This window comes from Bufo bufo, chromosome 1, assembly GCF_905171765.1.
Source record: "Bufo bufo chromosome 1, aBufBuf1.1, whole genome shotgun sequence".
Lineage (NCBI taxonomy): Eukaryota > Metazoa > Chordata > Amphibia > Anura > Bufonidae > Bufo > Bufo bufo.
The window spans coordinates 17415570-17426946 of NC_053389.1; the positions used below are offsets into that span (position 1 = coordinate 17415570).

General features: G+C 41.6%; 1 protein-coding gene across 2 annotated transcripts in view; it reads left to right on the forward strand.

Annotated features, from left to right (window-relative positions):
- The window catches only part of LOC120992075 (sialic acid-binding Ig-like lectin 8), a 28657-nt gene extending 18894 nt beyond the window's left edge, over window positions 1-9763 (forward strand). For both annotated transcript variants that reach the window (XM_040420833.1, XM_040420826.1), the window contains 4 exons: window positions 172-471; window positions 4262-4384; window positions 6850-6890; window positions 9488-9763. In XM_040420833.1, coding sequence (XP_040276767.1) covers window positions 172-471; window positions 4262-4384; window positions 6850-6890; window positions 9488-9538 — 515 coding nt within the window. In that variant the 3' untranslated portion in view covers window positions 9539-9763. The remainder of the gene's footprint in view (window positions 1-171; window positions 472-4261; window positions 4385-6849; window positions 6891-9487) is intronic.
- The last annotated feature ends 1614 nt before the right edge of the window (window positions 9764-11377 follow it).

Here is an 11377-nt window from a genome sequence, read left to right on the forward strand (position 1 = left end):
TGCAAAACTAAACGGTGATGTGAACCCGGCAGTAGCACATACTGTCTAATGGATAAAGTAAAACCAAGGAATTCCAGATTATTTCAGGTATAATGAGGATACACATAAATATGTACTAAAAATATCAGAACCCTTTAAGATTTCTCTCTCTCTCTCTCTCTCTTTTGTTAGAGTTATCAGATAAACCGGAGATCTCTCCTGCCGGAATTATTGTTGCTGGTCAGGGGGTGACGTTGAGCTGTACAAGTCCTGGGAGATGTTCTGGAAAACCTCCATTAATCAAATGGGAAGGAAAAGCTAAAATGAAGACAGAAATAATATATGCAATAAGTAATGAAGACGGCACCACCACTCACTCTTCCAACATCACCTTTGTTCCTTCGATTGAAGATGATGGACTACTACTGACCTGTACAGTGATTTATGAAAATAATGTGACCACAAGGAATGGCATCTTGCTGAGTGTAAAAGGTGAGTTTCGTCACAACTTTGGATCTACTGGACATATAGCATTGCTTTCTAAGACCAGCAGGACTACGTAGGGGCTGTATATGCAAACAGTAGAACATAGATTGAGAATATTTGTAGATACATGGGAGAAGAAGACCCTCCTCACTGAAAGACAATCACTTTATTCACAGATATTTCTGTGTCTGGCAGTAGTATTTACTGTAGTGATATTAGACTCTATAGTGCTGTATTAGTAATAGAGAAAGTAGCAGTACCATAGCATTAATAGAAATCAGAGTTGAATGAACCCGAACTGTAAAGTTTTGGTACACGGACCCGAACCCGAACTTTTTCACTGAAGTCCGGGTTCGGGTTCGGTGTTCGGGTTATTTTATTCAAATACAGAGGTGTTCCCATAGTGATGGGGATGCTTGAAGTTAAAATATACCATTGGATTGGAGAAAACTCTGATCCGATGGTATATTCTAACACAGAGGCGTTCCCATGGTGATAGGGATGCTTGAAGTTTAAATATACCATCAGAGGGGAGAAAACTCTGATCCGATGGTATATTCTAAACCCGTGGCGTTCCCATGGTGATGGGGATGCACCTCTGACAGGGCGCTGCCATCTGCGGCACCTGATTGATTAATTGCGCGAGTGGCAGCTCCCTGTCAGAGGTCAGGTGCCGGGAATGTTTCTACAATGTTTGCATTGGTGGGCAGTGTGCCCCCACCCCCTCCCCAGCATTAAAATCATTGGTGGGCAGTGCGCCCTCCCCCCCATCATTGGTGGCAGCGGCATTTCTGATCGGAGTTACCATGGCAGCCAGCAGTGCTGCTGCCACCAATGATGGGGGGGAGGGCGCACTGCCCACCAATGATTTTAATACCGGGGGGCGCACTGCCCACCAATTATTATAATACTGGGGAGGGCGCACTGCCCACCAATTATTTTAATACTGGGGAGGGGGGGAGGGCGCACTGCCCACCAATGATTTTAATACTGGGGAGGGGGGGAGGGTGCACTGCCCACCAATTATTTTAATACTGGGGAAGGGGGGGAGGGCGCACTGCCCACCAATGATTTTAATACTGGGGAGGTGGGGGCGCACTGACCACTAATGCAAACATTGTAGAAACATTCCCGGCACCAGACCGCTGACAGGGAGCTGCTCCCCACACAATTAATCCCTCAGGTGCCGCGGATGGCAGCGCCCTGTCAGAGGTGCGTCCCCATCACCATGGGAACGCCACAGGTTTAGAATATACCATCGGATCTGAGTTTTCTCCAATCCAATGGTATATTTTAACTTCAAGCGTCCCCATCACCATGGGAATGCCTCTGTGTTAGAATATGCCATCGGATCTGAGTTTTCTCCAATCCGATAGTATATTTTAACTTCAAGCGTCCCCATCACCATGGTAACGCCTATGTTTTAGAATATACCATTGGATCTGAGTTTTTACGATCGTGAAAAATCAGATCTGAAAAAGCTAATAGTATTATTTTCCGTTATAACCATTTTATAACGGAAAATAATAAAGTGAAGTTCGGGTCCCCATTGACTTTAATGGGGTCCGAGTTCGGGGTCAAGTTCAGGTCAAGTTCGGGTTCTGAACCCGAACTTTGACCTGTTCGGCCGAACCCAGCGAACTCGAACATCCAGGTGTCCGCTCAACTCTAATAGAAATCTCTTAAGTATATAAATAGTAATACACAATGACAGTATTCCAGTAGTTGTAGAAGTACTCTAGTGTTAGTAGTAATTATAATATTATAGTAGTAATCTAGTAGTTGTAGTAGTCTTTTGGTTTGCTATCAAAAATATGTTGTCAGTAAAAATAATAAATAAATAAAGTAAATAAATAAACATACAAAATATATACTATATTTGTGCTTTTTCCTCAGATTCTCCTCACACTTAAGGCTCATTCACACGTCAGTGTTTTGGTCAGTGATTTCCATCAGTGATTTTGAGCCAAAACCAGGTGCGGCTCTAATCACAGAACAGGTGCAGATCTTTCCCTTATACCTTATATCTGTGAAGGCTTCAATCCTGGTTTTGGCTCACAATCACTGATAGAATTTACTGACCAAAACACTGACGTGTGAATGAGGCATTACGCTCCCTCCACTGACATTTCTGTGCCTGGTGAGTTTACAGATACTCTATGGCTAGGAGCAGTATTTGCCGTACCGGTAGATGTTTTTATAGTGGCCATTACAGAAGTAATGGAAAAAGTTGTATAACAGCAATTGAAAGTGATATAGTAGTATAGAATAATAATCTAGCATCAATAGTTGGAGTTGTACTCTAGCAATAGCAATTGTAATCTAGTGGTAGCAGTATAGCATTTGTAGTAATCTTTTAATAGTAGTACTAATCTACTAGGAGTAGTAGTCTATTTACTGTAGTCAAATAGTAGTAGTAAAGAAGTAGTAAGAGTATTTTAATAGCAGTAGAATTAAGAAGTTGTCTAGTATTACTAGGAGTTAGAGATGAGCGACATTTTAAATAGTAGTGGTAGTAGAGGTTGTAGTAGTAGTTAATAGTAGTAGGTAGTAGTAGTGAGTAGTAGTAGTTAGTTGTAGGGGTTAGTAGTTAGTAGTAGTAGTAGTAGTACAGTGGTAATAACTGTCATTGTATTAACAGTATTAGTTGCAGCAGTAGTAATAGTATATTTTATAAAGCAATATGAACCCTAAAATAATGAACGAAGCTTGGACTGTAATACTGTAGATATTTTCTAATAATAGACTTAAGATGCTACCTATCAGATATATCTGTACAAGGAGCTCTGGTAATAAATAGTTTGGGGGGTATTTACTTTGTAGTGATGAGCAGCAGGGGCAATATCCGAATTCGCAATATTTAGCAAATATTCATCATAAATTAGCAAATTCGAGAATAAGCGATTGTTTCCTTGATTGTGAAAATCGGCAATGTAATATGCGCGTATTGCGCGCGCAATACAGGCGTGGGTCACTTTTGCTAAATTTTCCAAACTGCTAGAAGTTTCCGGAGACTGGAGAAAACGGTTGGCACGGCAGAACATTACAATAGCTTTATATGCAGGTAGAGTGCTCCAATATATTCGCGATTGCGCAAATCGGCAAATAATGATGCGCATATTTTTGCGAAACACGTGCAACTTCACATTTTAGCAGGTCTGACTACATATTACTGATTGGTGCACTAAATATTGATTGTGAACTTGTGACATCACAGCACTATGTCTGTAGGATGTATATATGGACAGCAGAACCACTACAATCAGCTCCACTATATCAGGATATAACCTACACTGACTATCTGTATTATATATATAAGCTAACTAACTATCAAATGTAATGACACCGCAAAGCACAGAGCACAGCAATCACACTGCTCTCTCTCTCAGAACTGCAAAAAACAGCAGAAAATGGCTGCTTCGGAGGTTCTTAAATAGTAAGGGGTCGGCAACTTTCCTATTGATTGCTATGGATGTTGCTAAGCTCAGACAAAGACATTGCAGCCTTCTCATTCGTCCACAAGCAAGAAGCAGGGAGTGATCGATCATAGGTTCAGATGAAAAAAAATCTTGAATTTTCGCAAATATGAATATATAGCACTATATTCTACATCTCTGCAAATTCTCGAAGTGGCGTTATTCGCGATTAAAATTCGCGATTCGAATATTCGCGAATATCAACACTATTACATTGTGTAAATTATAATAATTTGGTCCATTAGTGGTTGAGGGGTTGTCCTAATTTTTGTCAGCGGGCTAAAGATCTGCTATGTTGTGGCTCACACGTCTCTCTGTAGTCTGCAGGTCTGTGGGTCCTGGCCTCATTGCCGGGATGGTTGCTGGTAACATTGTGATCCTGATCCTGATCGTGGTGGGAACTTACTGCTTTCTGAAGAGACACATGGAGAAGAGACTTCTAGGTAACTGTAGATTTTGTAGCCACATTCAGTGTAGTGATGATGCTGGTGAAATGACATTGCTGCTATTATAACAACCTCAACAACCTAATGGTATAAACCCTAAACGTGTGGCAAGCTTTTTAGATAGCCATGGCAAGCCTGAAAAAGTGCTACCATCCTTACTACCGTAGTGTTAGCCATGATTACACTATTAGAGTTATCTTGTTGCCCCATGACAGCACCAACTGGGGCATCTATAACAGTGTAATACACCGCCGTGTCTGCATCCATATGTTCATTCCACAACCAGGCTAAAAAAATAGAACAATTCCTATTCTTTTCCATTTTACGGACAAGGATAGGACAGTTCTATAGAGGGCAGAACATTTTGCTCCACAAAATGCGGAACTCACACGGACGGCATACGTGTTTTGCGGATCCGCAATTTGCAGACCGCAAAACAGCCAGTGGTTATGTGTAGTGATTAGGGTTGAGCGAACCCGTGGAAGTTTGGGTTCGCCGGGTTCAGCCTAAGTTCAGGTCAAAGTTCGGGTTCGGGAACTTCACCCCGAACCCTGACCCCATTTAAGCCAATGGGGACCCAAACTTCATTTTATTATTTTCCGTTATAACGGAAAATAATAGCATTCTTAAAACAGAATGCTAAATAAAATGTCTACTGAGGGATTAAAATAAAATAAAAACTCACCTCATCCACTTGGTCACGCAGCGGGTATCCTCTTTTCTTCAGGACCTGTAAAAGGACCTGCGGTGACGTCACCGCATGTCCTGCTGAATGATGATAGAAGGACCTGCAGTGACATCACTACGCTCTCCACGTGGTGACGACACCGCAGGTCCTTTTGCAGTTCCTGAAGAAAAGAGGATACTGGCTGCGTGATAAAGTGGATGAGGTGAGTTTTTTTTTTATTTTTAACCCCTCAGTAGACATTTTATTTAGTATTCTGTTTTAAGAATGCTATTATTTTCCATTATAACCATGCTATAACAGAAAATAATAAAATCACCCGAACACCGAGCATGAACTTCAGTGAAAAAGTCAGGGTTTGGGTCCGGGTACCCGAACTCGCAAAGTTTGGTACGAACCCGGACTTTGCAGTTCGGGTTCACTCAACTCTAGTAGTGATGAGTGAAGTTATGAAAAATTTGATTCGGCTGCTTTACTGAATTTCACCAAGAAATTTGATTCCTGACAAATTACTTCATCATGAAGTGCATTCTTTTATATGTAGTGGACGCAATGACGGGGAACGGTGATTGCTCCGCCCCCCATCATTGAACCCCTCAGATGCCATGTTTATCGCTGATCGAGGCATCTGAGTTTAAAATTAAGGCATTTCAAGGGTTAATCCGGTTAAAAAATAAAATACATACCTGCCTTATCCATTTGCTTGTGGAGAGGCCGTCGTGGTCATCTCGATTGAAATTCTCACGCGGTGATGTGATGAGTGACGTTATCATGTCAGGAAGCTGGCCGGGACGGTGACATCATCACTGATGACGTCACCGCGCCTGTCCAGTGCAGTGACCTAGTTATGTCACCACGCGCAAGATTTCGTACGTTAGATTTTTTTTGCCGCCATTTCAGGAAAAATAGGCTCGTTATCTCGAAGCACGAGGAAATTCGAAACCCATTTTTTTCTGAAATTCGGATAGAAGTCAATTCATTTTACTTCAATTCGCTCAACCCTAGTCGTGTGCATGAGCCCTTATCCTGAGAAATACTGTGTTGGGTGCACCATGGGTGGGGCTACTCCCTTTGGTGCACCATTGCTTCACTAGGGCCACCCCCTATTGTTTCATTGACAGTCCCTGAGATTTCATAACTGGTAGGGATGATGCGGGAGAGGCCGGGTGCACCAGACATGCAGGCTTAGTAAATCTGCCCTAATGTGTTAACCCAGCTCAAGTGTGCTATAATTATAGTTTTAAAAATATCACAGAAAAAAGATACAAAAAATTCTGCACGATATGATAGTAAATATGCGGATGTGCATGGCTCCATTTATAAAGTCACAGAAAATAATGCACTAAAACAATAGATGCAAACATTATATATGGACTAAGCCCTCACTCTAATGATAAAACCTGAGACTCTCAGCCAACATATTTCGATCAAACCACATCTGTGCCCACCTACCCAGCACCACCAATAGATGCAAACATAATATATGCGTAGTTAGCTATAGAGTAGGACCTGCCTGACCTGAGACCACCGTGGCGCTGAGTAGCGGGCACAGATGTGTTTTAATGAAAATATATTGGCTGAGAGTCTCAGATTTTATCATTAGAGTGAGGGCTTAGTCCATATATTATGTTTGCATCTATTGTTCTAGTGCATTATTTTCCATAACTTTAATTATAGTTTTAGCAGAGACAAGATTATTATCACAGAAGAGCGAGGTTTGCTTTTGGTTTTCTTTATGATGACTTCTCACTGACCGGGCATGTGCTGTATTTTCTAGTAAAAGGCTCTGGAGAACAAGGAGCAGAAAGCACTTATCAGGTATGAGATTTGATGGCCTTGTGTCTTTTTTCATCCGTATTAATTATGCAACTATGTAATTGATTGAAGATCTATCAACCCACATAAGCAAAATGTGATAATACGTTCTATGTGGGGTTTTTCTAAGGCCTCATGCACACGAACATATTTTCTTTCCGTGTCCATTCCGTTTTTTTGCGGATAGGATGCAGACCCATTCATACCAATGGGTCAGCAAAAAATTTAGACAGCACACGATATGCTATCCGCATCCGTATGTCCGTTCCGTAGCCCCGCAAAAAAAATATAACATGTCCTATTCTTGTCCGTTTTGCGGACAAGGATAGGCATATGCAATGGATCCACAAAAAAAAAAAACAGATGCCATACGGACGTCATATTTTTTTTTTTTTTGCGGATCCGCAATTTGCGGCCCGAAAAACACATACGGTCGTGTGCATGTAGCCTAAGGTAAAGTTTACAGAAATATGATGTTTTGTGCTTTATTCATATTAAAAGCAAGAAAGTTACATTTTTACTTGAAACCAGTCATGTGATCACGTAAAATAACTCTATCTGCAACTGTCATACACGTTCCCACAATGCCCTGCACTCCTGTTATACAAAATCAGTAAATCTTGCTTTATATCTCCATAGCAGACATATGAATAATAAGACTCTGTTTCTGTGCAGCCACCACTAGGGGGGACTCAAGAGCTTTCTGCATACTGTATGTACATCTCATATATACAGTAAGCTACCTCTAGTAGTGGCTGCAGCATACCAGATTTGTGTCATTCAACTCTGGTGTTCTGACCACTATAAATTATTTCTAAATTGATCAACCCTAAATAAAGGGGCATTCATCAATTTAATAATTCTTCCATGTGCAATAATGACCCCATGCATTCAAAGTTCTAATGCCCTCTAAAAGCCTGTATCAGTATCATGAAATGGAAAAGGGATCCTCTATGGGACCCCCATGTATTAACCACTGGGAGAACTGGAGAGATTCTACTTTGAGAGAAAGAAAGAAGAGAGACTATTATGCCACTATAGGTTTCTGGGAAATATGTATTGTCTGGTGGGTACTTCTGATTATGTAGAGCACCTAGTATGCATGAGGAGTATTGTGGGCCAGGCAACGCTGCTCTTGGTTTCTGAGAAAAATATATGCAAATTATAATTTTTGGTATTCTTCTGCTGGCATCAGACTTCGCTTTATTTTCCTTTTGGAAACAATGCTAGTTTCAATATCTTTCCCAGAAACCCAAAGATCTGCCAGTTCACTTTCCTTCCATATATTTTCCCAGGAACCAAGAGCAGTGTTACTTGGCCTAACTGTCACGGTAGGGAGTGGGGGAAACTCCCCACCGTACAATGTCACCAAGTACTAGGCCATAGGCAGGGAAAAGGGAGCTGGTCACCTCCTAAAGCTTCCCTAAAATAGCTCTAGTCTCCTCGCTGTATGAGCCACCTTCAATGGTAAAGGGGTTCATATCCATGAACCCAGAAGTCTAGGAATCCCTGCACCACCCTCAACATCGTGACATGGCAGAGACCTCCTGTTCATCCATCACCACGGATGAAAGGCATCTCCAGCAGCCCAGTAGCTGACAGGGAGAAAGACAATGCAGCAACTGCATGGCAGATAAGAACACAGTGTAACAACTGAACATCAAACACTTACCTGCCGCAGCAAAGATGGAAAAACACCAAAACATCCTGTACCCCCATGCGGACACCAATGCAAGTTGGCTCCAGGCAAGGCTGCAAATATGTTTAGGTTCACCCCTCCGGGAAACCAATGGGACCCCCTTTCGGAGGTAACACACACAAAGGGAGACGTCTTGCACACATGCAGAGACAAACACCAACAACATCCCAGACATGCAACCACAAACAAGACGTACCACAAACCTGCAACTTAAACCCACACCATAAATGACACACCAGGACCAGGAGGGGAAGGAAGACAAGGAGGAAACACTCAGTATGACATCACAGATGACATTGCTAATAACCTTGATGTCAAACTTGGATGGCCCTCAGAACTCATCCATGCACAGAGCAGACATCTCTCATGCAAAGCAGACAAACCAAAACTGATCTCAGTCTCCAAACCATATATAAGGAGACCTGAGACCGCACCCAACTCACCACTTTGCTCCAGCCAGTGAATTAACCCCACACACACCACACAGCAGGGAAACACTACATAAAGGGGAATTGCACACACAGGCAAAAGGCAACAGGTTGCAGCAGACAACAGCATGCGTGGCCAGTAAGTCACAGTGCACACAGCAAAACCCGTGACATTGCCCCAACATGTTAAAACAGCAACATGTTGCCACCGGCAACAGCAGGCGTGACACTAACCTAGTCTCTCTTTCAATTTGCTAATTTCTAGAGCCATGTACTGCTAAATTCCCCCAGGGGCTTGTGGCCAACAGCAGCTTCCTTTGGCTATATCCCCTAAGGACTAGTAGCTCCAACTCCTCCTGACCGCTTGAGGTCAGCTAGTTGTCCAGCAATAGTACATACCAGTAATGATACACAATGAAGAATTATCATGATGAGTCTTGTGATCTCCCCTTTAATAAACTTTTCTCTTAAAGAACTTAATAGGACAGAAAAATGACATCTACTATAGCATAAGGACGCAATGAAGACACAGGAACATCCTTGTAGAAGAGAGATACAACCCAGCAAAAATGGACATTCCAAGTTTCAGATCTTATCTTGCAGATCAAGATATCTTGCAGATCAATTCTTTATTTTTGTATTTGACTTATCTACTCCTATAAATGTAGTAGCCATTGATTCCTCTGGAAGGTTTTGGCTAGGATGGGTTTTGGAGATAGATTTATTGATATGATTAACTATTATATAGATCTTCTTCGGCGAGGCTGGACGTTAATGGGATCTTGACATCTAACTTTGATTTGAATAGGGGCACTCGTCAGGGTTGCCCACTATCTTCCATTGCCTTTGGCTTTGGCCGTTAGACAGAATGATAAAATTAAAGGGTTTGGAATATTAGGGATGGAAGATCGTATCTCCCTATACGCGGATGATGTCTTATTTTTAATAGATTTTACAAAAACAACTCTTCCAAGACTTTCTGAGTTTTTTTTTGGTTTAGATATAAATTGGTCAAAAAACACTCTTATGCCACTGGACTTTGTACCCTCTAATGAAGTTTTGTTGACTAAGTTGAATGTTTCTGATACCTTTCAGTATTTGGGTATGACTATATCCCCTAAGATTTAAGATTTTTTACAGCTTAACTTGATTCCACTGATAACAAAACTAAGGTCAAAAATTGGGATATGGTTTTGATTTCCCTTATCTAGAGCTGATCGAGTATCCCTGGTTAAGATGGTGATTCTACCCCAACTCCTTTATATTCTTAGGAATTCACCCATATGGATAGAGGACAAGTTTTTTAAACTTATCGAGAGTATCATTAACAACTTATTCTGGGGAAGAAAGCGAGTAAGGCTTAAATGGGAATATTTATATAAACCATTGGATCAGGGGGGATTGATTCTCCCCTACTTCAAGGGATATTTTATTGCCGGCCAGGTATGGTTGTGTCGTGAATGTTAGAAAAGTGCATTCCTTATGACTTTGGGGAGGAGATCCTCGTATAACAATATACCTGTATTTACTCTTCTAGAATCTGGACAATTGAACAAACGGGAGCAGGACTATAGCGAGGCCACAAAGTTATTATCTAAGTCTTGGGGCACTATTAAATGATGGTTGGGGGTAAAAGGGTCGCTTCAATACTCTCCGCTTTGGCACAATTCTTATTTCCAGGTTTTAGGTGGTATAGCTGAGGATCAGTTTTGGAAAAAGTATAGGATTCTATATGTTACACAGGTGGTGAAGAATAGAGCGATATTGCCGATCTTGGATTCAGCACAGAGGGTGGATAATATATTGTGGTTTAGATACTTTCAGCTGTGATCGGCACTTTCTAGTTTGAAGGATAAATCACTGTAAGGGCTCATGCACATGACCGTTGTAGTTCTGCGGCCCGTTTTTAATGGATCTGTTGTTCCGTATCTGAGGTTTTTATTTTTCAGTTTTGTGGCCGCATCTGTTCCGTTATGCCACAAAACATATCCGTATGGTTTCCATATGCGATTCGTTTTTTGCGGATCGCAAAAACGGAAACAGGAACTTTGTTATCATTACTGTAATGTACTGTAATGTTTGTAAACAGTAAACACATGGGCAAAGTGGGCATGGATCCACAAAATACAGATGACATACGGATGTGTTCTGTATGTATTCCGTATTTTTTGCGGACCCATTGACTTGAATGGAGCCACGGACAATAATAGGACATGCACTACTTTTTTGCGGAACGGCCATGTGGACATACGGAAACGGAATACAAACTGAGTCAGTTGTTTTTGTGGACCCATTGAAGTGAATAGTTCCGCATACGGTCCGCAAAAAAAACGGAACGGACACGGAAAGAAAAGATGTTCATG